This window comes from Cibotium barometz, chromosome 17, assembly GCF_041138505.1.
Source record: "Cibotium barometz isolate CiBa-2024 chromosome 17, ASM4113850v1, whole genome shotgun sequence".
Taxonomy (NCBI): Eukaryota; Viridiplantae; Streptophyta; class Polypodiopsida; order Cyatheales; family Cibotiaceae; genus Cibotium; species Cibotium barometz.
Window position 1 is genome coordinate 7,968,872 of NC_141062.1, and position 27,188 is coordinate 7,996,059.

General features: G+C 42.4%; 1 protein-coding gene across 1 annotated transcript in view; it reads left to right on the top strand.

The window, feature by feature from the left end:
* LOC147629638 (uncharacterized) overlaps positions 1 to 27,188 on the top strand; it is a 70,451-nt gene that overhangs the window by 726 nt on the left and 42,537 nt on the right. Inside the window, exons 2-4 of the mRNA XM_086811928.1 lie at positions 134 to 239; positions 5,687 to 5,907; positions 5,993 to 6,412. Coding sequence (XP_086668054.1) covers positions 134 to 239; positions 5,687 to 5,907; positions 5,993 to 6,412 — 747 coding nt within the window. The remainder of the gene's footprint in view (positions 1 to 133; positions 240 to 5,686; positions 5,908 to 5,992; positions 6,413 to 27,188) is intronic.

A 27,188-nucleotide genomic window follows, 5' to 3' on the forward strand; every position in this document is an offset into this window, starting at 1 on the left:
GAAAGGCTTGCAGGAGCGGATGGCTTAAACGTCATTCACTTAGTTTTCTTGTGATATTGATTTGGCATACAGAGCATGCTTGATCCATCTAAAGCTTGTTTTTGGGTTTTCATTCATTTACATGCCTGTGTAGAAAAAGCACCAGTTCTTCGAGAGGAGCTTCTCCGGCCACCACGGCGTTTGGCTCGCAGAGAGTTGACCTCCTATCCTGTGCCACAGATTTTGTTGCACAACAACCGGTCTTCCATATGTGTTGAAAGCATTAGGACTTGTTTGGGGTCTTCTTGGGCCCTTTTATTTGGACACTTAGTGAAATGCTTAAAATGCTAATCAAGCTTTGACCAAGCTAGTGGCCTAGGCCTGAAAATGCATTTTTCCTTTTTTACAAAAAAGAAAATAGGCCAAAAAGTGATCTAATCATTAGATCTTCTGTCCTTGGGAAGGAATATGGACCTAACTGCCTTTTTGTCTTGTAGTGAAGTACCTTTCACAAAGAATGTTTGAAAATTTTCGTCACTTTGTTCCCTCCCTTTTTGGAGGTGCTGCAGATCCCACTCTTTCTCTCTCTACACTCTCTCTCTAAAATGCGTAAGGGTGTTTTACTTGGGTAAGGGCTTCTTTTTCTCTCTCTAGGAGCCATGGCCTGTAGATCTGGACCTCCTACTCCATCATCCTCTCCCTTTTTAGGGTGTTTTACTTGGGTAAGGGCTTCTTTTTCTCTCTCTAGGAGCCATGGCCTGCAGATCTGGACCTCCTACTCCATCATCCTCTCCACCAGCTCTCATGGAAGAGCTCACCATCCCCTCTTGTGAAGGTACAGATCTACACATCCTTGCAAGCTAAAGCTCTCCATCTCCATCACTAGCAAGCTCTCCATATCTATCATCCTCTCCACCAGCTCTCATGGAAGAGCTCACCATCCCCTCCTGTGAAGGTACAGATCTACACATCCTTGCAAGCTGAAGCTCTCCATCTCCATCACTAGCAAGCTCTCCATATCTATCTCCTCAAGGCCTCCATTTCCATCTCTGTATCCATCTGCATCTTCTCCACCTCCATTTCCATCACCATCTGCATCTTCTCCTCAAGGCCTCCATTTCCATCTCTGTATCCATCTGCATCTTCTCCACCTCCATCTCCATCACCATCTCCATCTTCATCTCCATCACCATCTCCATCTTCATCTCCTCCATCACCATCCACATTTCCATCATCCACCTCCATCCTCCATCTCCATCATCTCCATCACCATCCACATTTCCATCTCTGTATCCATCTACATCTCCATCTCCATTTGCTAGGTACAATGGCTCTACGGGACATCACCAAAAAGCAATCAAAGTTTCGCTTGCACATGGACTTAGACGAGGAGTATGCCACAATGCGAAGTAATCGAACGAAGGGATGTATTCCTGCTGAGGTGCTACGACTTCAAGGTGCAAAAGCCATTGATCTTTGGACTGATGGAAGCATTTATCCCCTTGATCCACAGACTGGTGCACCTCCCCCTTTTCGTAATATCACGCAGGTCATACGCTTCTTGGGTGATGGTTATAATGGTTTCTTAGGGTACTGTCAGAGGCTCTATTCTTTGTATTTGCAGGAACTCTTAAATCAAAATCACCTCAGGAAGCTTCTAAAATTATGCAAGGCAGAAAAGGAAGAATGTGCGTCAACTTTCATGGTCACAAAGGAACATATGCTGGCTCGAGTCAAGGATCTAGAGAAGGAGGATACAGAGCAGAAGATGAAGCTTGATGAAGGTGTGGAAAGCAGGGATCGAGCTATAGAGAACTATCTTCGTCTTCGAAACTCAACTCGGAACCTTCGCCGACATGTCGATCATTTCACTCACCTCCCCGTAGGATATAATGCAAGGCAGCGAAAGCGCAAGCCTCTGAGTCTTCTTTCCAAAGATGGGGGGGCTCGCAAGCGACGTGTGCGTCAAACAAGGTAATCACAGCTTCAAAACTAGCATTACATTCCTTTTTCATATAGTTATGTCATTGACTCTGAACTATGTGATGTCCAGGGAATGTGCTAAAGCAATATTAGGTTGTTCCAATACTGAGGAGTCTATCCTTGAGCACATTATTCCAGAGCAGAAAGTAATCAATATGATAACCAATCCAGTAAATGGTGCGTTGCGTGATAGGATTCAAAAGTATTTTCTCAAGGAATTCGAGCAGATTGTCAGTCCCGTTGACATGCTCACTGTGTGCAACACAGCAGCAGGTATCAGTGATAAGGGATACAGGGCTTTGTATACTTGCATCACATCATGTCTACGAGGCAAAGGAATGACACGATCTATACTTCCAACACCATACAGTATAGTTATGGCAAGGAAGTCAGCAAACAACAATATTGCCGACTTGCTAGGCGGCTACAGATGGGTGGATGGTAGCATGCCAATGTCAAATTCAAAAGATTTTGCTTTTACAATAAGTTTAACAATGACATTAGAGGAGACAGATGGAAAGGCTATATTTATCCTCAAATTGGATGAATGTCAGGTCGTAAAGGGCCAAAGGGTGGAATGTACAAGTCTGACACTCATGAGCAGGGCATTGAAGCGAAAGAGCTTAGACGGCGAAGATGAAACAGGTGATGCGGAGAATAACTTGCACACAAAGCGACGCAAGCAAGATTACTTTGGAGTGCAGTCTGAGAAGAACATATGGTGGCAGGCGGCATGGACCCTTCCGCACGAGGACCATGACAATCTGAGGGGTACTTCACCCGTACAGGTATTCAAGGAGTGATACACAGGCAATCAAATGGTGAAGTCTTGCATGTGCCTGGCAGCACTGGTCACTTTGAAATAGAGTGGCACCTTGGTGGTGATCTCAAGACCCTCAAATGCATGTTGGGAACTAAAAGCGGTGCTAACACTTTGTTTCCATGCATCTTTTGTTGTCATCCAAGGGATGCCAAGTGTCACAGTGGGGAAGGCCAAACAAGCAACCAAGGTGAAAGGTCGTAAGCAGGCAAGTGCAAAGGGCTCAAATCAATTACAAAAAGGGAAGGGTATGCACGTCTGGCTCAATGGAATTATGAGCTGCAATCAAAGCAAGGCACCATCTCGCGCAGAGGAGGATGCTACTCGAAACCCTATTCTTTCAATTCCACTGTCTCGCGAGTACATGTGTGTACCTTGCACGCAAGACTTAGAATTCGGGACAAATTGTTGATGCTCCACATCAATTATGCTTGGAACATGGAGCCAGAGTCACGGCAAGAACAGGGCATCCAAGAGCTTGAAGTTGTTTTTATCATCCGTGGGGCTTCACGCAGGTGCTGTCACCCTCTCTAAGGATCGCAAAAACCCATCAAGTACCCAAGATAACCCTAATAAGATATGTATGGGTGGTGCAAAAGCAAGACACCTGCTCTCAAACTATGGTGAGGCTCAAAGCCATACACATTTTGAATTATGGAAGCAGATTTGTGATGTAACAACCTATCGAGGCAATGAGGCGACACTAGGATTGAAGCGTGCACATGTGTGGGAAGCTTGTGATGAGATGATGAGGCTTCTTGAGCGCCCGTATCTTGATGAAGCAGAGATAGCTACATTCAAGACTTCGATTGACAGATTCACAGAAGAAATGATCGATGCTTGGGGGGAAACTCATATAACACACTACATGCATATTCTCTATGCGCACAGTTCCTTCTTTCTAGATGAATATGGGTCTCTTGCACTCTGGAGCAACCAAGGCATGGAACGATCACATTACCAAGCCAAGGCGGCCTATTTTAAAAACACGGGTCATGGCGGTGGCAAGGTTCGCAGCAATGCGTTTCAGGAAATGTTCAATTGGTTTTACCGTGCACTTACTGGGAGAAAGGCCCAAAAGCGAGCCGAAAATTTGTCTTTGAGGCGCAAAATCATGAAGGTGGTAGGTGCAAGGCAAAAGAGAAGGGTGCAATGCGTCAATGGCACGCGAAAGAGCGAGGCAATGGCACAGTGGTGGCCGCGTGTGGTTACCCACCCAATAATTCTTGTTCGCCACTTTTTGGGGTGTTCATTGTAAATTGACTTTTTTGTAATTTTGGCCCCCTATAAATATCAGTGAGTTTTATAGTCATTTTTAAAAGTCTTGACTTGTGAGCTCTCTCTCTTCCTCTCCCCTTGACTCTCTCGCGCGCTCTCTCTCTCTCTCTCTCTCTCTCTCTCGCTCGTGCACTAATATCTCACGCACATGGAGCCCCCAAATGATCCTCCCTCCAATACGCAGGATGACATTTTCAAAGACCTTGGGCCCTTACCGGCGGTGGCACATAGAACTGAAATCCCAAACATTTACCCACAAGCCCAAATGGATCTGGAAGCTGAGCGTGTGAGGCTTGAGCGAGAGGCCCAAGAAGCCCAAGAACGCCAAGAAGCGGAGAGATTACAGAAAGAAGCAGAGGACATGCATTAGGGGAAGGTTGAGGTCTATGGGGGCCCTTTAAACTGCCATATTATGTTTTTAAGTACTTTTGCTTAAGGACTCTAAGCATACTTTGACTAGGCCTGACAAGGGGATCTTTATGCAATCATTATTTGAATTTCTATTTTTTCAAATATATATTTGCTTGAGCTAAAATGGGGGTAACTTTTTGGTTTCCCCAAATTCAAAATGGCTGAAAAGCCTTCCCTCCTCTCTTCCCTCCACGTTTAGGTTCCCCCCCCACTTTCTCTCTCTATATTCTCTCTCTAAGACGCCCTCGTTTCTCTACCACTCTCTTTCTCTTCCCCTTTCTCACATTTGGGTGTGCCATGGCTCTGCATCTCTGATTAGTAAGCTTCCATAACCTCTGCACTTCCAAATGCAGATATCTCACACTCTCTCATCCTCCATGCCTCATCTTTTTATCATTTTCTGCTCTCTCTCTCTCTCTCTCTCTCTCTCTCTCTCTCTCTCTCTCTCTCTCTCATGTCTTTCCCCCATTGAAGTGCAGAAAATCCCTCTGTCAACCTCCATAGCTTCAGAGCTTACCATTTTCTATTCTTGCATTGTTTACCATACATATCCCCTACTTCTGTCTACAATCTACATCTCTCTCTCTCTCTCTATTGCATTATGCTGCAAAACCTCAATCTACCATTTTCTATGCCTCTTGCAATCTTCCTTGTCCTTTCTCCTATTACCTAATCAGAAGATCTATGACCTTCTAATATTTTTTACTGCAAAACTTCATTGCACTCTCCTCAGAATACCCTATCCTCACTCTTGCATTGTGTTCTACAAGAAGCTCTTTTTAGCATTGCCTAACCCTAAAGAAAATGCCACTTGAAGATATATCTAACAGAGCAGCAAAGTTCAGGTTACATGTAGATTTGGCTGCTGAGTATGCTACAATCCGCAGCACAAAATCAAGTGGTGTGACCGATGTGCCATTGGGTACTCATCGATCACAAGTGCAAAAATGTATTGACCTCTGGACGAATGGATTCATATACCCTATTGACCCGCTCACCAATGCTCCACCTCATTTTGTTAATATCACTACATTTCTTAGTTATGTAGGTGATGGAGCTAATGGTCTATTTGGCTATTGTAGGAGGCTTTCTTTAGTTACAGCTCAGGAATCGCATTCAAGACTGCATTTCCGAGGCTTATGGCTTGAGTTGCAGAAGCAACACAAGAAGGACATTGATAGGCTTGAAGAAGTGGTGAACAACTTGAAAACTCAGAATCAGGAGCTCCAGAAGTACAACTTTTTGCTTAAGCAGGCCTTTGATATTGAACGGGACAAGGTGAATGCAGCCAAACAGGATGCACGAAACAAGCAACGACACCTTGCAAGCCTGAAGAAGCTTCCAGTAGGCTTTCGACAACGGAAAAGAAAGCGTCGGTCCCTAGAAACCTTGGCAATCCTAAGTGGAGCAAGAAAACGACGTGTACGAGCAACAAGGTAACTTCTATTCTTGCCATTGTTTTGCAGGCCTTTCTGTTTTGTGAAACATATTGATGTTATTTTGTATTTATGTTCCATGTAGAGATATTGCTGGGGATATGATGGGATATGAAGGTGGTGCTGAGGAATGTAGAGCAGGCATATTGAAACATGTTGTTAAGTTATCAGACATATATAAGCTGCTAGAAGATCCCACATGCAAAATATCTAAGCAAATCCGAAACAAAATTTCTGGAGAGCTGCAAAATATGGTAAGCCCCATACAGATTATGGATGCATGTGATAGTGCTGGTGTCAGTAGGAAGGGATATGAAGCCATCTACAGGGTGTTTACACTAGGTCATCGTGCTAAAGGTTTTCTTCGACCCATGCTACCAACTCCATACAGTGTAACCATGGCAAGAAAAAGTGCAAACTCAGAAATTGCGACCATGTTAGGTGGCTACCGTCATGTGGAGGATGCTCTGCCTGTATGTACTACAAAGGTATTTGAATACAACAAGTACAACAATGTCTTTATTGATTTAAGGATCCTTCAAAGAGCTATGATTTCTTATTATGGTCTAAGCATTGAGGAGTGCCAATCAGGCTGTGTTTGTGTTAAAGCTTGATGAGTGTCAAATTGTAAAAGGACGAAAATTAGAAAGAGTCAGCCTAACACTTATGAACAGGGCTATCAAAGGAAATCTGGAATAGGATGATAATCTTCTTGATTGTAGTGCACAAGCCTCAAATTCCAACAAGGGAAGTCAATCTCAGGGAAAAGATTACCATGGAGTGCAATCAGAAAAGAATATATGGTGGTTGGCAGCATGTTGGCAGCATTTGAGCTTCCACAGGAGACGAATGATACATTGCGATGGTACCTTACCCGAACAGGCATCCCAAATGTCATATCATTGCAATCAAAAGGAGAAACTTTGCATGTGGAAGATGTAGGAACATTTACAGTTGAGTGGCACATGGCAGGTGATTTAAAGACATTGAAGTGTATGCTGGGATGCAAGCTAGGAGCAAATACTTTTTTTCCATGTATTTATTGCTGCCATTCAAAATCAGAGTATATTGATCGCGGCAAAGCTTCAGGCAAGGTTGCAGCCACCAAGACAACCAAATCTCATGCAAAGGGCAAGAAAAATGTACAACCAACTTCAATGAGTTCAACGCAAAACAAAGATCCAAAGAAACCTATGCAGTGGGTTAATGGCATCATGAATTGTAATACCAATTGTCCGCCTAATCGTGATCAAGAAGATATCTCATGGAGCCCTATATTAGAGATTCCACTTTCCCGTGTTCATATTTGCACGCTTCATGCTAGGTTACGCATAATGGACAATTTACAAATTACTGAAGTTACATATCAATTATGCATGGAATATGGAGCCTGAACATCTTCGCAACGAATGCATCAGTAAGCTGGAAGATGTCCTTTCAAGTGTGGGGCTTCATGGTGGTGCTGTAAAGTTGACTAAGGATACTAAAAAGTCAGGACCAGGTCAGGATAATCCAAACAAAATATGCATGGGTGGGTCCAAAGCAAGACACCTTCTCTCAAATTACGAGGGGTCCAAAGCAAGACACCTTCTCTCAAATTACGAGGGGTACAATAGTCACACAAAATATGAATTATGGAAGGCCATTTGTGAATGCACCACTTATCGTGGGAATAATGCAGAGCTTGGTCTCAAGCGGGCAAGGCTGTGGGAGTCACTTGACAAAATGATTCAATTGCTAGAAAAGGCTCCACTTGTTGCTGAGGAGATTGCAAACTTAAAGACTGCAATACATACATTTACTCAGCAAATGGTTGATGCATGGGGAGAAACACATATCACCCACTATATGGTATTTACCTTTCTATCTATTTACTGATATTAATCGCCAAATAGTAAAATTCTGATATGATCTTTGTTGCATCACATTATATTTGCCCACGCACAGTTTTTTCTCGATGAATATGGTCCAATGGCAATTTGGAGCACCCAAGGAATGGAGCGCTCTCATTATCAAGCTAAGGCAGCATACTTTAAGAACACGTGACATGGTGGAGGTGGTAAGGAAAAAAGTAATGCCTTGCATGAGATGTTTAATTGGTTTTATCGCAGTTTGGGAGGTCGACGCCGACAGAAACCAAAAGGGCAGGTGTCATTAATACGAAGGGTTGTAAAAAATGTCAATCTGCAATGAGCAATTGCATGGCAAGCATCAAGTGCCGTGCATGGGATGCGTGAGTGGTTCGCTGCGCGGAGGCGTATGGGTCGAAAATGGGTTCCATATTAAAAAATTGTAGCCTTTTTAAGTTAAAGCTTTTTTATTAATGTCGAGATTTTTTTATTAATAAGTTTTTTTTCAAAAACTATATAAACCTGTGAAAGTGAGTTTTAAAATTACATTTTCACGTTCATTCACTCGTGTAAGTCAATGGATGGCTAGAACTAAGCACACTGCACGCAAAACTGAGAACCCAAACGTACAGTCTGGTGCACACAACTTAATACACGCAGTAGCCGCGGCACAGGCATTTCAACAAGTGCAAAAACGTATCAAAAAGAAGCATACAAGCATGGACAGAGAGGTAGAGACCCGACAGGAAGATGTACAGCCAGATGTGTTCTCAGGACTGGACAATATTGAGGATGTCTCCAAGCAACCTGGAGACACCGGCTCATTTAGAGCCACGCGTACACCATTCCCCCGACCTCTCTCAGAGGCTGAGCAGCAGGAGCGTGTGCTGGAAGAGCAACAATGCCAGATTGATGAGGAGGAGCATAGAAGAAGAGAGCAACAGCAAGCCCTATTCCCTCAGCAGCTAGAAGAGGAGCTAAGGGTCGCATTTGAGGAAGACCAGGAAGCACTTCTGTGTATTGAGCAAGAGCAGTTTCAACAGGCTGCTGACTTCTATGAAGCAGAGGAAATAAGCCATCGTGAAGAGCAGGATAGGCTCTTAGCACAAACACTACATGAGGAACTTGAGAGGCGTCAGCCCCCGTCTCCACCTAAAAAACAAAGAATAAAGATTCATGTCAAGAGAAAGAAGGAACGTGCAAATAGGCAGCAAGAGGTGGAGATGGAAGAGGAGGATCGACGACAAGTAGAGGAGCAAAGGGAGAGGGAAAGACTGGAGCAGGAGGAGCAAAGGGAGAGGGAAAAACTGGAGCAGGAGGTGCAAAGGGAGAGGGAAAGACGGGAACAAAGAATTCAAGAAGCACGCAGATTAAAACAAGAACAAGAAAAGAAGAAGGCAGAAGCAAGTAAGAGAAGACTAAATCTAGATCTAGCCGAGCAAGAAAGGCGAAAAAAATTTAGAAATGATAGACAACCATGGGAAGAGAGGTCGCATCCACCACCACCCCCTGTAGCCAACAAGAAGAGAAGATGGAAACCATGGACCGTGGCTCTGCGAGAAATCAGAAAGTACCAAAAGAGCACAGACCCCATCATGGCGAAGGCCCCTTTTGCAAGAGTTGCAAGAGTTGTAAAAGAAGTCATCGACAAGTACAGTGACAGGGTCACTCGGGTACAGAGTACGGCACTGGCAAGAGGCGTCAGAAACAATTTTGGTCTCTCTGTTTCAAGATTCGGTGCTGTGCCATGCTCACGCCAAAAGGGTGACCCTAAAGCCTGTTGACATGGCACTTGCACTACGTTTACGTCAGGATAAAGCGCTCCATAAGGAAGGCTTTATAGGATAGGATTAAGCTTTTAGGCGGCGGCCTTTGTGCCTTTTGTAATCTTGACATTGTAATACATTTTTTTGAATCTATAAGATATTGTCAATGACTCGTTAACCAACGTATTCATTTGTTTCAACTGTTATAAAAGCAGACATTTCATTTCTTATACTGTTGTTTGAATGAGAGAAACTGTTGATCATGTATTAAGAGCCTTAGTTAAACAGGGTCAAAATTTATATTATTGATAAGGTGATTGTGAAACATTATCTTGTTATACGTGGTATTGTTGTTGGCATTGAACAGAGGATCCTTACATAGTGCAGAAACAAAATTATATTGAATTTATTTTCGGTCCGAAAAAAAGGCTTAAAGCTCAATAAGGCCTTGGAAAAGCTCAGGGACAAAAAAAAAAGTTATTTGGGGCTCAAAATCACCTGGTGAAGTCTGGCATTAGATAGAACATTTTTTAAAAAAGTAACAGTTTTCTTTTTTTTATTGTTTCTAGGCAGAGTAATCATCAAAATAAAGGGCACACAATGTGTGAAAAAAGGATCAAAAAAAGGGCTGTGCGCTACGGTGTGAATATAAGCCTGGCCTGCAATTTGAAAGGCTGAAATTCGCGCCGTAGCGCACAGCCCTTTTTTTTAATTTTTGGACTCTATCCAGCATTATGTGCACTTTTTGATGAAAAATATGCTTACAAATATCAAAAAACATAAAAAATTCTGATTTTTTAAAAATTGTTCAGATTTTGTACTGCCAGATTGCAGCTGGATGTTAAGTGACATTCAAAGAACAAATATTTGATCATTATCAATGAAATTTCCTACACATTCACATGCCTGCCAAAAGTTTAGAGAACACAGTGCTGACACAACAAATAAACAAGAGAAATGGTTCAGACTTCTTAGAAACATTACAATTAAAAAAGTATACATTTTGTATTGATTTCGTAGAAAGAAAATTACAAGTTCCTGAGAAGATTTCTGAGAGCTTCTTTAGCTTCGTCACTCTGTGTGATTTTCTCACCTAGGCTATGAGCTATAATAATAGGATTGGTTACACCTTTGGAGATTGAAGTGGCACAATGGCTTAGCACGTGGCCGGTGTAGTTGCCTGCAAATGTGTACATGGCTGCCTCCCTGCTAATAAGTATACATTTGTTTGCATTACTTGCTAGCCCATCTTCGGTGAGAACCCCACTTAGAGCTTTACACTTGATGAGGTCTGCTTGTGCCTCCTCAGAGTACTCTAAATGGATTACTCGAATAAATGATGGAGAGAGGCTAGGAAGGTAATGAATCAGGGAGGTGTCTCGTCCATGGATTGCACACGAACTCCACCTCCACGTGTAGCAAACTTGTCAAAAATATAAGCTTTCTACAAGAGAAAAAAATCAGGTGTTAGTAATAACTCACTTATAAATATGAAGGCACAACTTTGATTTAACCCCACCTCAATGTCATCATCACATTGGCTAATGCGTGGGTTGCATATGTCTATACTGCTTCCACGCTGCTCAACTGATGTATCTACATGCAAGCGCTTATGTGGTTGAAATGCTTCTTGAGGGACACTTTCATACTCTGCTGCTACATTTTCTATAGCAACAAGAGCATTGGAAACAGTTTCCTCAATTGTACGTTCTGTATCATAACCTTGAAATGCTAGCGCTTTGGTAAGATCATGGTCATCAAAATCAATCTGTACACCTGCAGTCTGTTGCTCAAGTGTGTCTTCTTTGCAGAAACCAGACCCAATTGCTAATATGCTTAAGGCCTCATCCTCCCTTAACCCCAAGGATTTACAAATGTCATCAAGGAAAAGAAATTCCTTGTTATCCATGATGATGGGATTCAAAGTGGTTACATCCAACTCAGGGATCTCTTCCACAATTTCATCCCCTTCGAGGTCACAATGAGGCTCTTCATCCTCAGTTGACCCTTGTTGGAGAAGCACCAAGGCCATGGACGCTTCAGCTTCTTCTGAGAAAACCTCTTCCACCTCGCCTTTGGATTCCTTCACAAGAGCTACTTCCTTACTCACTGCCTTTCCCTTCTTTTTTTCTGTATCCCTGGCTTCTTGCAGAAACAGTGCTGACATCATATCCCATGAAAGGAAGGTGGTGCCTACATTACCAACCTGCAATTCATAAATGGTGTCATCATCTTCGACCCTATAATTGCTAGATGTAAGCCCTTTCAAAAATCGGTTGAGCCTGAATCGGAACGACTTGTCACCATGGTACAGATGCCTGATTAAGTCCACTGGAATCCATTTAGTGGTGGATTCAGGCAATTGCACGACATATTATGCCACTACATCATTCATGTACTGGACCTGCTCTTGAAAAGCCTCTACATGAAGGTCTATAGTTTTTTGCATATCGATCACCCCCTCAAAAATGGCGATGTTCTCACCTGCACCTGCTGAGAGCCCAATTTTCTCAAGTTTTGTGTGTAGCGAGTTAGAGCTTGAAGCCATGGCAGGATATTGAAGGGAAATAGAAACTACAAGATCTTAAGAATGAAATGAGCTTTATAGAGCAAAACCTATTCTTATAAAGCATTCCACTATAACGTTTAATAAATTTATAGAACATACTTAAAAATTTTAAAATTAACAAAAATAAAATCCAAATTGCAGTGAAATACAGAGGACATTGGGACTATGGTGCAATCAATAATTTTGTATTCAAAAGTACACTGCTACAAATTATCGCCCAAAATCACTCAAAATGTTACCTAAGTCTGCAACTTAATAGTCTTTCAAGCTAAGGACCCTAGGGGGCTCCAATGACACACAGAGTGTATGTTTCTCTGACCTTTGACGCATGGGTCGATTAGAAACAACAAACTTGAATTGGTTCCTTACATTAAAGGACATGACAATACGATCTCTCAACTGAGCAAAATTCCAATCATCATTAACTACCACTGTATGCTCCTCTCCTGGGTGAACTTCAATATGAAGTTCTACCTCCTCCCTAGCATAGAGATCAGAGTCCAAAGCCTCCCTAGCATAGAGATCAGAGTCCAAAGCCTCCCATTCACCATGCGAGCATTTCCACCTTCTAATAGGGTACACCATAGTTAGATTTTGCTTGCCTATCTGATACCTACATCTTACCATTGACATTACCGCTGAGCACTTTATTACATCGCCCTTATGTTCTGCCACCTTGGTGGTCCAATCGCCTTTTAGAAATGTATCTAGAGCTTCAAAGGCCCCATCTTTGCTTATCCACATTGTTGGGGTGCGATGGAACTTGCCTGCTTTGAAAATAGCAATAAACACATGTAAAGGCATGAAAAGAGATACACTTATCCTGTGGGATCCATATGCAGCCTTTAGGCTTGACTGAATGTCATGGAAAATCCTGCGCTGAAAGCTCTCCATTGTAGTGGGGTCTAGAATGGGCCATTCCGGGCTATTTAGTGCAGGAGGAGAAATTGGCTCAAGTGCTCCAAACCTTCCCCTCTGTGGCACAACATATGTTGCAGCAATGAAAAATACTCCTCTATTTGCAAGTTCGGAACTTGTTTCCGCAGCATGCATAAGCCTACCTAGATCAACATGACATGCTTCGAAGGTCCCTGTAAAACATTCTAGAGGCTGCCATTCCACACATGTTGAAGGGAAAACATCTGCATACAATAGAATACATTGGAGTTCTTGATATTCACATAGTCTTCATGCAAGCATTTCTCCAAAGCAAAGAAACATTAAACAAGTACTAAAACTTACAGTTAGTTGGGAACCGAGGTGAGTTCTCATCTTCAAGATGTATTTGGCTTGAGGTGTAAACATGTTGCACCTTTGCAAGCCGCTTTCCATCCTTGTTGCAAACTTTGAATTCTAAGATCCTTCCTTTGTGGAAGCCATGTGCCTTCAAGGAACCTTGTGTGCACCCCTCAAACTGGGCTGCATTGTTATCCACATGAACCGCTTAAAAACGGTAGGAATCCAATAACCTTCATCATCCTGTACTGTGGAAATAGCCATGGACTCGATAGTGGATGATGGCATGTGTACACACTGAAGAGCCATAGATGGCCCAAATGAAAAGAAAGTGAATGTTAAGAATATGGCAAAAAAGCAAATACCTGCTCAGAGAGAGAGAGAGAGAGAACTAGCTAAAGCTTCAAAGAAGTTTGCTGCAAATCCATACACACACACACACAATACACACACACACACACACACACACACACACACACACACAGAAAGCTAAACCTTCAAAAGAAAGCAAATGAGAGATTGCATTAGGTGCCTGCATGCACAGAGAGAGAGAGAGAGAGAGAGAGAGAGAGAGAGAGAGAGAGAGAGAGAGTCTGATAACAGAGCTTCCTCTAGACTGAGAGAGAAGGGCTGATAACAGAGCTTCCTCTGAGTAGCTGGTAGCAAAGAGCTTTCCTCAAAAGAAAGCTAATGAGAGATTGCATTAGGTGCCTGGCTTGCACACAGAAAGAGAGAGAGCTAGAGATAGAGTCTGATAACAGAGCTTCCTCTAGAGAGAGAAAGAGGCTGATTAACAGAGCTTTCTCTGAGTAGGTGGTAGCAAAGAGCTTTCCTCAAGTTGGGGATGAAGATAGGGCTGCAAGTTAGGGTGTAGTGAGTGGTAGATGGGGAAAGTGGGTTAGTCTAAAAGGGAGGAGAGAGAAACACGCCCCTACTTTTGGAGGGAAGAGGGAAGTGAAGGGGGGTAACTTTTTGAAACTTTTCCTTTAAAAAAATATTTAAAAAAAAGATATTGAAGATTTTCTTTGCTGGCAGATCTGAAAAAGGTAAGATTCCACCTTTGACCACAAGATTTAGGGTCTTAATCAACCCAACGTTTTTGTACACATGTATTTTTCCTATTGGCCTTCACACTAATCATCTCCTTAATCTCATGGCAGCTTAAAGGGCCCCCATAGACCTCAACCTTCCCCTAATGGAGGTAGCTGAGAGAGCAAGAAAAGAAGCCGAAGAGACCGTCAGAACACAGGAGGAGGACGAGGCAGTAAAGAAAGCACAGGAGGATGAGGCTGCCAAGAAGGCGGAAGAAGACGAGGGAGTTAGGAAGGCGGAGGTAGATAAGAAGGCTGTAGAAGAAGCTCAGGCCGCCGCAAGTAAACGAGAGAAGATTAGCATTCTTTGCTGCGGAGGAGGATTGGCTTAACAGAAAAGCACGCGGATTTGTTGCTGACCTGCGAATGGCCGGATACGAAGATGACACAATTTTGGAAGCGGTTATACAAAGTCTTCGAGCAGAATATACAAAGAGGAGAATATACAAAGAGGAGAAATGAAGACACAGTAGAAAGGGAGCACCTGCCGAGTAATAGGATTCTCAATGCAATGCTAGACCGAGTCTTGGCTTGTGCACTTGGTAAAGGAAAGAGAAAACTCTCAGCTGAGGAAGTAGAAAATAAGAGACAGAAGCTTGAACGAGAAGCCAGGGCAGCAAACACACGGAGGCTTCGTGAGGAAAAAGAAAGGAAAGATGAAGAGGAGCGAGTAAGGAAGGAGGCAGAGCAGAGAGCAGCTCAGAAGATTCCATCTGCAAAGGCAAAGAAAACTCCAACACCTGCAAAGGCTAAGAAGGGGAAAACCATTCCTAAACGCACAGAACCCCCTTCCGATAACTTCCAAGAGCAGCGACAAAAGTTCAAAAATGACACGCCAGCTTGGACTCGCCACGCGCAAGCACCACTGCCCCCAACAACGCAGAAGAAGCAAAGGTGGAGACCAGGGATAGTTGCCCCATAGCGAAATTCGCAAATATCAGAAGACCTGCACACCAATTATTCCGAAGAAGGCACCTTTTGGGCGTCTCGTCAAAGAGATTATCCACGACAATCGTGTGCAAGCGGCGGCACTAGGCGCTCTGCAACAAGGTGCCGAGGATATTTTGGTTTCGCTTTTCCAAGACGCGGTTTTGTGCATGGTGCATGCAAAACGTGTCACTTTGAAGCCATCTGATCTTCGTCTAGCTAGGCGTATCCGTGGAGAGGACGCTCTCTTTCACTAGATAGGGGAAGCCTTTGTAATGCAACAAATCCGTGTTTTGTAATCGCAATTTGATTAATGAAAAACCATGTCTATTTTCAAAAAAGTTATTTTCTATTGCAAGTGATTGTCGTCTTGTCAAGGTAATTGTAGTCTTTTGCATGTAATTGTTGTCGCTACGTACATTCGACCTCATGTGAACGCTCGTCTGCCACCACCCATCCGACTTTGGCTCGACTCGACGGGCCGATTTCTCCTGCGTATGGCCCCAAAAGGGTAGATCAGATGTGCGGGGTGCGCCGGGGCCGCGGGGGGGGCCGGTGGTCGCGCCGTGGAACCTGTGTGCCACGGAGCGACTTTTGCCTATTTGACCATACGCAGGAGAAATCGGCCCGTCGAGTCGAGCCAAAGTCGGACGGGTGGTGGCCGATGAGCGTTCACAAAAATTGATTGAAACATCATGACAAGACACGACAACAACATATAAACACATCAAGAAGATAAAACTTAAAATCAGCTCGAAAAACATCTTGATGTCATTAATTGTTTGATTTTCACAAAAGGCAAATGAGTACATTGGATCTAGCCAACTCGCTTGATGAGCTTGGTGAAAGCCTCGTGGGTGAGAGTCTTTACTGATGGTTTGTCACCAATGCGTTCGGCTATCTCTTTGGCATCAGTGATGCCTTGTCCAAGGCTAAGGCCACAAAATCCTAGGAAAGACCCTGCACTTTTATCACCAAAGCTATAGATAGCTGCTTCCCTATTTACAAGAATACATTTATGGGCATTTTGGGCTATAGGGGCTTCAGACAGGATGGTGCTTAGGGCTCTGCACTTCAAAAATTCAGCTTGCGCATCATTTGAAAAGTCGTTGTGAATCACGCGAAGCATCTCGGCATTGAAGCTCGGGATGTAGTGCCATAGCGCAGTATCTTTCCCCTCCATCTCCTTTCGTGCTCCACCCTTTCGGCTTGCGAACCAGTCCATTTCTCTTGCGGTCTACAAAGTAGATAGAAGAATGAGTTGACTTCAAAAAATTACAAATTGGGTGTACTACCTCAGTGGCATCATCATGATCCGCAAGGTCTGCATCACTAATATTGATGCTCTCGAGGCTGACGGAATCCGAAATGGCAAGCGGCTTGTGAGGGGCAAAGCTAGTTTCTGGCACACTCTCGTAGAAATCCTTGCATTGGGATATTTGTACAAGAGTCTCTGCCACCACAAGGGACTCTATTGAGGCATGATTTTTCGGGAGCGCAAGCACCTTTGTGACATCTACGGAAATGAAGTCAATGCGGATGTCATCATCTTTGGACAGCTGTTGTGTGTCTTGCATGCCCGCGTACATAGCAATGACTGAGAGAGTTTCATCCTGGTGCAGCCCAAGGACATGGGCGATGTCATCCAAAAATAAGAACTCTACACCTTCTACTATGATGGGGTGTAGAGTTCGCACTTCGAGCTCTGGAACTTCATCCATGACATCATCCCCTTCGATGTCCCGTTTCACAGCCTCAGCTTTCGGCTCTTCCGCCAGAGTCACAAGTGCAAGAGATGCTTCTTGCACTGGGGTGACAATCTCCTCCTTTGGGTCAGCTTCCTTGATCAAGAGATAAGGTGTGGCTTTCTTTGGAGGAGTGGCCTTCCTCTTTCCCTTGCTTTTCTCTGTTCTCTCCAAAATCAGGAGGGCAAGAGTCATGTCCCACCTCAAAAAACTTGTGTCGATGTTGCCCATTCCAAGGGCCTACCAGGTTATCTTCTTCCTCCTCCCTTAGATATGTGCTACTAAGGCCTTTGAGGAATCTTGCAAGCCTGAACCTGAAATTTTTGTCCGCTTTTTAGGTATGCTTGATAAGATCCACAGGCACCCAAGTCCCCTCCTCGTCTTCAAAGTTGACACAATATTCAGCCATGTATGTGTCCATGTAGCTAGTGAACGCCCCAAACACGTCATTATGGAGTTCGGCGGTGTCTTCCATGTTAATAGATGTCTGAAAGATGGGTGCAAGCTTCTCGATCAAGTGACCGAGGTCAAGCTTGTGCAATTGAGATAGGAGAGTAGCGAAGAAGGCGAGGGGACCACAAAGATGCCGAGAGTGAGGAGATGAACTCAAAGTGGCCAAAAGTGACTTATAAAGAGGTCTTTAAAACTTTTTTTATGTTAAAAAATCACTTAAAACCTCCAAAAAAATAAAAACACGCGACATAACTTAAAAGTGCACAAAATTGAACGCAAATTGCGAGTAGCCAAAATTGTTTTGAATAAATCTCTCAAAATCTGTTACATAGCTTGCTTGATATGGATACATCTACTAGGGAAGGGAATGCTTTTACAAAAGTAAGATGCCTCTTTCCTCTTACGTAGAGGTGTGTTATCAATCACAAATGAAAAGTCACCTTTCAGTGCAAACCTAAGGCCTAAGTACTCCCTTAGGTTCGCCATATTTCAATCAGCATTTACTACGATATCCCACACATCAGCTTGCGTGCTAACATGTACATCAAGCTGTTCTGCATCGTTGATGTCTGAATCGAGTGCTTGCCATTCGCCTCCAACGTCTGTAAGGAAAGATAATAGAGAGTTGTTGCTTTCCAAGCTGGTACCGAACGACCATCTTCTCCGACACCACCATGCACTTTATCTTGTCACCCTGATGTTGAATAACCTTCAAATCCCACGAAGGTGGCAGAAAGGCACTCATTACTGTGCCTCCCTTTGCAATCCACATTGTAGGAGTCCGGTGAACATCAGCCTCCTTGAACAAAAACACAAACAAATGTAAAGGCATGAAGAACGTGAGAGTCGCACGATGTGACCCATAGACTCTGCACTTCATTGCATTACACACATCAATCTCAATCCGACGTCTGGTTAGTGCAACCAAAGTATTGTCGGGCTTTGGCCAATCATGGTCCGTGAGACTTGGTGTAGGGAGCCTCCGTAGAGTCCCAGAACCATCTCTTGACGTGGGTACAATATACTCTGCATGAAAGAAGAAAACTGAGCGCTCTAAAAGCTCTGATGCCGAACAACCAGTATATAGTAGCGTGCCGATTTCAAAGTGGTGCACCTCAAAGGTTCCAGAAAGGGCCTCTAAAGGCTCCCATTCCACAAATGTCGACGGAAAGATGTGTGCACAGAACATTACAAGAACACACTTGAAAAAATCAAGCTTCCGTAACATGAAATGATATTAGCACGTCTCAGTGCAGCCCATAAAACAAGAAGCACAAATAAAACTTACAATTTGCAGGAAAGCGTTTGTGATTGGCATTGTCAACACGGAGTTGCGATGCCTTGTAGACGTGTTGGATCATCACCTGCTTGCTTCCGTCAGCCCCCTGCTTGAGATCCACTATGCGACCCTTCCAATGGTGTGACTTTAACCCTATGTATCTGTGAGAGACTTTGTGGGCTCCCCTTGTGCTTGGATGCATCGTCACCCACATTCCTTTTGCAAAGGTGCTTGTAACCCACAAGCCAGTGTCGTCTTGTTCGTTGATGCTGCTAAAGGACTCCACCCTTGAACGAGGTCGGCGACTCATTGTGCTTGGCTAACCGATTAAGCTAAATGCTATGAAGTTGTAGGTGTGAGAAGATCTCTGCAACCTAATGCTAGCAGAGCATATAAACTGGCAAGAGGAGTCAAGAATGTGTATAAGCTAGCAAACAAGAGGAGAGTGAAGAATGTGTGCAAGCAAGAGAGGATGGACTTGATGGGGAAAAAAGTGGACTGTTTTCCAAGCTTTCCATAGCCAAGAAGATCTCTGCAATCTAATGCTAGCAAAGCATATAAGCTGGCAAGAGGAGTCAAGAATGTGTATAAGCTAGCAAGAGGAGAGTGAAGAATGTGTGCAAGCAAGAGAGGATGGACTTGATGGGGAAAAAGTGGACTGTTTTCCAAGCTTTCCATAGCCAAGAAGGCACAGAAAGATAGATCTAACTTTAGGAGGGAAGGGGAAGGCAGAATGGGAAGGGAGGAGGCCAAAAAAAGACTCTTTTAGTTAGAGAGAGACTCAAAACCGAATTGCTAGTTTTAGAGAGAGGAAGAGGGAGTGGGGAGAGGGAAAAGTAGCTTTAAATGAGGGATAATGATGGGGGGGCGTTTTTGGCCCTAGCCCACTTTTTGAGGTGGGGTCATTCATGCCAGTTTGAGCTGTCTTTATTAAAAAAAGGTGGGAAATTTGATTTTATTGAAAGATTTTGCATTTTTCAGCCCAATTTCTTTTAAAAAATTGGTATGATTCAAGTTTGACCCCTACATATTAGGGGCAAGGAAACCCAACATTTTTCTCCACATGGCCTTCTCCCATTGCACCACTCCTTAATGACTGTCATTAGGCTTGGGGCAAATTAAAGGGCCCAAGAAGACCCCAAACAAGTCCTAATGGATCCCTACCCCCTCCGCGCAACGAATTCTGGGGTGCTAGCAGCGGAAGTAACACTTCTTGCGTAAGGTAGAGCCTCTCACTCAACGCCTCGCCCACAGATATCCAGACAAGAGACTAATCCCTCGGTTCTTCCAAATAGAATCCAAACCGAACCCGAAAAAATTCCCCTTGCCCACCAGCAGACATATGTGATTCCTCCATGATATTTTATTCTAACATAGTCAAGGTCTTCACTAACCAAACTGATCCGACCGAACCCGTAAGTCTCATGGTCAGATCAAGGAAGAGACTTGCACTTGGATCATAGAGTCCAACGTTTTTTTCCTCATCAAGAGGCATAGCCGTTGATTCTTTTCCATAGAACAAGGGTTATCTGGGATTTACTTCAACTATCTTAACAGAATGGAGTCTCTTTTTAGGGATCCATTAGTCCAGCCTAATCCCATGGGTTAGCCAACCACCCAACCACTTTAGTGATCGGATCCATTTAGAAATTTGGTTATGTTTTGCCCCGGGTACCAAGGAAAAGAGTTCCCAGGTCCCCTAGCCGGCACTTCAAGCCAACTTCAAGATAATCACACCACTTACACACCCAATATGAAATTGCCTGTTTCACAGATTCAGTTGTCTTTAAAACAATCTTTTAATGAAACCATAGTATCACTGATCATAATCCTCCAAAATATCTAGCTTGAATTCTAATTTCTAATCATTCCTTCATCGGTGTACCTATGGCATCATTGGTAAATAGAATGCTCACCACCTGTTAACCAAGGGGCCTTTTCAATAGTTCCTAGCTCATAGTACCCGAAAATATAATCACATAAGAAAAATCCAGATGGACTCTCCGTTGAAGATCAGTAAGATCAACCAACAGATCCATATAAAAGAGCCATGGACTCATCCGTTGAGGACCAGCAAGACCAATCAACTAGATCCATACCCGAGTTCAGAAAACAACTCTAACTCCTTATTCCATTTTCTTCCCCGATGCACGCGTGGGTATCTTCGGTGACCCAGAGCCCGAGCACCATATGGTCAGCACCCTCTAGGCTCCTTCGCAGGTCACCTAGCGCTTCACTCATAGGCCGCTTCCTTGGTCCCTCATCCACCGTATGGGAAGCTCACCATTCAAATCGAACCGAAGCTGGTCAAGACCTCGGCCAAGACCTTGCTACGCGAGATGTTCTCCATTGACTCTCCCGTCAGCTGTTTTGCAACTTTATCGTTTAGGTCGTTTAGGTCTCTACGACCTCATTCACAAGATGGACAAAATGCTTCCCCAGCATTCTTGACATAAAACAGTCATTTAAAAACAAGTCATAAATACAGTTTCTAACAAACTCTCATCTTCCCACATTGTTCCAAATCAATTCACTTTGCTTATTCCACATCTAGTCATATCTATTCCCATAATCCTTCATCCATTCTCATCCAATCACATCATATTACATCTCATCACATCTATCCACATCACATCACATCCATTTACATCTATTTAGGTCCTCATCACATCATGTCACATCCATCCTCATCACATCTCATCCATTCACATCTACCCATATCCACATCACATCACATCACATCTCATCCATTCACATCTACCCCGATTCTCATCACATCACATCACATCACATCTTGCGTAAGGTAGAGCCTCTCACTCAACGCCTCGCCCACAGATATCCAGACAAGAGACTAATCCCTCGGTTCTTCCAAATAGAATCCAAACCGAACCCGAAAAAATTCCCCTTGCCCACCAGCAGACATATGTGATTCCTCCATGATATTTTATTCTAACATAGTCAAGGTCTTCACTAACCAAACTGATCCGACCGAACCCGTAAGTCTCATGGTCAGATCAAGGAAGAGACTTGCACTTGGATCATAGAGTCCAACGTTTTTTTCCTCATCAAGAGGCATAGCCGTTGATTCTTTTCCATAGAACAAGGGTTATCTGGGATTTACTTCAACTATCTTAACAGAATGGAGTCTCTTTTTAGGGATCCATTAGTCCAGCCTAATCCCATGGGTTAGCCAACCACCCAACCACTTTAGTGATCGGATCCATTTAGAAATTTGGTTATGTTTTGCCCCGGGTACCAAGGAAAAGAGTTCCCAGGTCCCCTAGCCGGCACTTCAAGCCAACTTCAAGATAATCACACCACTTACACACCCAATATGAAATTGCCTGTTTCACAGATTCAGTTGTCTTTAAAACAATCTTTTAATGAAACCATAGTATCACTGATCATAATCCTCCAAAATATCTAGCTTGAATTCTAATTTCTAATCATTCCTTCATCGGTGTACCTATGGCATCATTGGTAAATAGAATGCTCACCACCTGTTAACCAAGGGGCCTTTTCAATAGTTCCTAGCTCATAGTACCCGAAAATATAATCACATAAGAAAAATCCAGATGGACTCTCCGTTGAAGATCAGTAAGATCAACCAACAGATCCATATAAAAGAGCCATGGACTCATCCGTTGAGGACCAGCAAGACCAATCAACTAGATCCATACCCGAGTTCAGAAAACAACTCTAACTCCTTATTCCATTTTCTTCCCCGATGCACGCGTGGGTATCTTCGGTGACCCAGAGCCCGAGCACCGTATGGTCAGCACCCTCTAGGCTCCTTCGCAGGTCACCTAGCGCTTCACTCATAGGCCGCTTCCTTGGTCCCTCATCCACCGTATGGGAAGCTCACCATTCAAATCGAACCGAAGCTGGTCAAGACCTCGGCCAAGACCTTGCTACGCGAGATGTTCTCCATTGACTCTCCCGTCAGCTGTTTTGCAACTTTATCGTTTAGGTCGTTTAGGTCTCTACGACCTCATTCACAAGATGGACAAAATGCTTCCCCAGCATTCTTGACATAAAACAGTCATTTAAAAACAAGTCATAAATACAGTTTCTAACAAACTCTCATCTTCCCACATTGTTCCAAATCAATTCACTTTGCTTATTCCACATCTAGTCATATCTATTCCCATAATCCTTCATCCATTCTCATCCAATCACATCATATTACATCTCATCACATCTATCCACATCACATCACATCCATTTACATCTATTTAGGTCCTCATCACATCATGTCACATCCATCCTCATCACATCTCATCCATTCACATCTACCCATATCCACATCACATCACATCACATCTCATCCATTCACATCTACCCCGATTCTCATCACATCACATCACATCACATCTCATCTCATCCATTCACATCTACCCCGATTCTCATCACATCACATCACATCACATCTCATCCATTCACATCTACCTAGATCCACATCTCATCACATTCATCCACCTTGCATCTCATCCATCCATTCACATTACATCACATCCATTTATATTCATTCAGATCCACATCTCATCACATCACATCCATCCACATCACATCACATCCATCCACATCACATCTCGTCCATTCACATCTTGTCACATCACATTCACATCCATTTACATCTCATCATATCATACTCACATCACATCACATCCATTCACACCTACCCAGATCCACATCACATCCATTCACATCTGCCTAGATCCACATCACATCCATTCACATCACATCACATCCATTCCCATCTCATTGCGTCACATTCACATCTCACCACATCCATTCAGATATCATCACATCACATTCACATCCATTCATATCTCATCGCATCCATTCACATCCATTCATATCTCATCACACCCATTCACGTCTCATCACACCCATTCACATCTCATCACACCCATTCATATCTCATCACTCCCATTCACATCCCATCACACCTATTCACATCCATCACATTCATTGCATCCACGCACATTCACATCTCACCACATCCATTCAGATATCATCACATCACATTCACATCCATTCATATCTCATCGCATCCATTCACATCCATTCACATCCATTCATATCTCATCACACCCATTCACATCTCATCACACCCATTCATATCTCATCACTCCCATTCACATCCCATCACACCTATTCACATCCATCACATTCATTGCATCCACATCATATCGCATACATTCCATCCACATCTATCCATATCACATCACATTCATTCCATCCACATCACAGGACATTCATTCCAAAAGATAAATTTAACTAAATTTGCTCTTAAAATTTAAAGAAAATCTCCATTAATTCCTTTACACTAGAAGTTAAACTTTCCTCATTTAAATATTTGAATTCCAATATGGTGGGAATTCCTCTTTCATCATTTAAACTTATCTATGCAAAAAGATAAATTTAACTAAATCTTCTCTTAAAATTTAAATAAAAATCTCCATTAATTCTTTTACACTAGGAATTACACTTTCCTCATTTAAATATTTGAATTCCAATATGGTGGAAACTACTCTAAATTTATCTATGCAAAAAAAGATAAATTTAACTAAAATCTTTCGTTAATTTTTCAATAAAATATACATTATTTTAGCATCCTAATTTTTCTCTTACTTCATTGGAATACATGGATTTCCATTGTCATGGGGATTACTCTTTCAACATAAAAATGGATTACTAGAAATTTCTCTTTTTTCTAATTAACTATTTATACATAAATATAAAAAAATAATTTTTTCATGATTATAATGAGAATCATTCAATTAATCTAGGATGATTAATCCTAGAATATGGTAGGAAGTCCTCTTTTCATATTATGAATGAAAATGATTTATGTGTTAATTTTTTAAAAATTTTACCATAGCTCCGTTGCTATTATTGATGGTCTTGATTCTTAATTTTTCCATAAGTGAAATAGCATAAAAGTATTAAAAAGTCACTTATTAATTTAAGCATAAATGGAAATTTATGTGTTTTATCACTACAATTTCATTAAAGAACTTCAATTGTATTCAAAAGCCATTCAATTGAATGCTTCTCAAGCTTGAGAGGGGTTGAGAAGAGAGAAACATTTGGAGATTAAAGAAAAAAGACCATAAACCACATTTTACCTACTAGATTGCTTGATTATTTGATCAAGGTAGAGGCCCCCAACCAATCAATTGGTTTGGTATGTTGATAAAGTCTCCAAGGAAGATTGAAGAGAGAGAGAAGCTCCAATCTCTTCAATTTGTAGAGGGTTTTTAGAGGATAATAGAAAATAAGCTTATCTTAGAGTAATACCGGCATAGTTTAGCTCACAGATGAGAATACAAAATAAGGAGGGTCTATTTATAGGTGAGGGAGGCCACTAAGTGAGTCCAACTGAGTTCTAGAATTTTCGAGTTTTAGTTTGGATGAATTTGGACAAGTTTTGGACCAATTTGGCTCCCTGTTTTATTTGGTTTGATCTAGGAGAGAGGAGAGAGAAAAATATCCTATTATTTTTTAGTTTAAAAATCATCCACACATGTGAAATAGGTGCCTCCTTGAAGGGCCCCCTTCTTCTTACCAATGTGTCAAAAATGAATGATTACTCCAAAATATCTCATTTTTTTAATTAATACTTCATAGTTTTTAACTAATAAATCTAGTACTTAGTCAACTCTTCATCTTATGTGGGCATTTACTCATTTTCATGTATTTTCTTTTATTCTTTGGATTTATCTTATCCCAACACTTGGATTAATCTTATTGGTCCATATAAGAACCTTAATCCAGAATTTTTAGAAAATCTTGACCCTTAGGAGGATAAGACCTTCTAAATCATTTTTAATTAATTCCAATTGCACCTTGGAAAATCTATTTTGATTTTCTGTTTCAAGGAAATATTTTTTTGATATTTGTAGAATTTATTTATCCAAAAATATCCCAATATTGATTAACCACTCTGTAGAAATTTTTATCTCACTAGGCCAAACAAGGAAAAATAATATTTTCTTGTATTCAAAAACATAGAATGATTACAAGGGATTGAAGTAGAGGCTTAATTGTTATTCAGGCTGAGGAGGAATCTTACATCCTCTCCCACTTGAAAAACGCGAGATGTTCTCATCTCGCAAAGTGAGGGTAATCCTTCGCCAACTCTTCTTCCTTCTCCCAAGTGGCGTCTTCTAGAGGGAAGAACTTCCACTTGACTAAGAATTCTTTGAGGACTCTGCTCCTAAGAATCTTCTCCCAAACGTCAAGGATTTCCTCAGGTTGGAGTATTATCTGCTGGAGAGATCAATTGTTCATCATCAAGCATGTGACTCGGGCTAAGTACATACTTCTTAAGCAAACTGACATGGAATACATCATGTACCTTGAAATGGGGAGGCACAAGAAGTTTGTAGGCTAGATCGCCCACTTTCTTTATGACAGCATACGGCCCACAGTATCTGGGAGAGAGCTTCTTGTACTTTCCTAAGGATAAGCAACTTCTTTTTGTTCGTAAGACCATCTCTGACTCTTCAAACTCTCTCTCTCTGACCTCTTTTTATCTGCATAATTCTTTTCTCTGTCTTGGGTTGCCTTTATATCTTTACAGATTGATTGCATCTGTTGGTCCATGTCATCAAGCATTTGCCTGGACATTTCGACTCTGATCACAATGGGTCAGACCAAGTCAACGGTGTAAGGCAATCTTGTCCATACAAAGCTTTGAAAGGACTCATCCCAATGCTCTGATGATAAGAGGCATTGTAAGCAAATTCAACCAAATGCAGATGACTTAACCACTTCTTGGGTTCCCTGCCACCGCAGCATGATCGAAGAATATCTTCTATTACCAGATTCACCCTTTCTGTCTGGCCATCAATTTCGGGGTGACATGCTGTGCTGAGATCTAAGAAAGTTCCTACTGCTTCAAACAACGCAGTCCAGAATTTCGCTGTGAATTTGGGATCTTTGTCACTTACTATCCTCCTCGGTAAACCATGCAATCTGAAGATCTCCTTAAGGAAAACTCTGGCAACATCCACTACAGAGTATGTTTCTTTCACTGCAATCAGATGGGCAACTTTGGTTACACGAAAATGGAGTTGTAACCTGATTGCACTGAAGGTAATCCAGTGACAAGTCCATACTGTTGCATTTCCACTTCATATGTGGAATGTCTAGAGGCTACAATTTCCCTGGCATATCTTGACTCTCTCTGCCTTCTTGACTCTTTGGCACATCAAGCATTTCTGCACATGATTAAGTACATCCTTTTTGAGTCCTAGCCAAAAGAAGCTTTTCTTCACAGACATATAGGTTTTTATAAACCCTGGATGTCCAGCTATCAGGCTATCATGGGCTTCTCTCAGAATTCTTCCCTTTA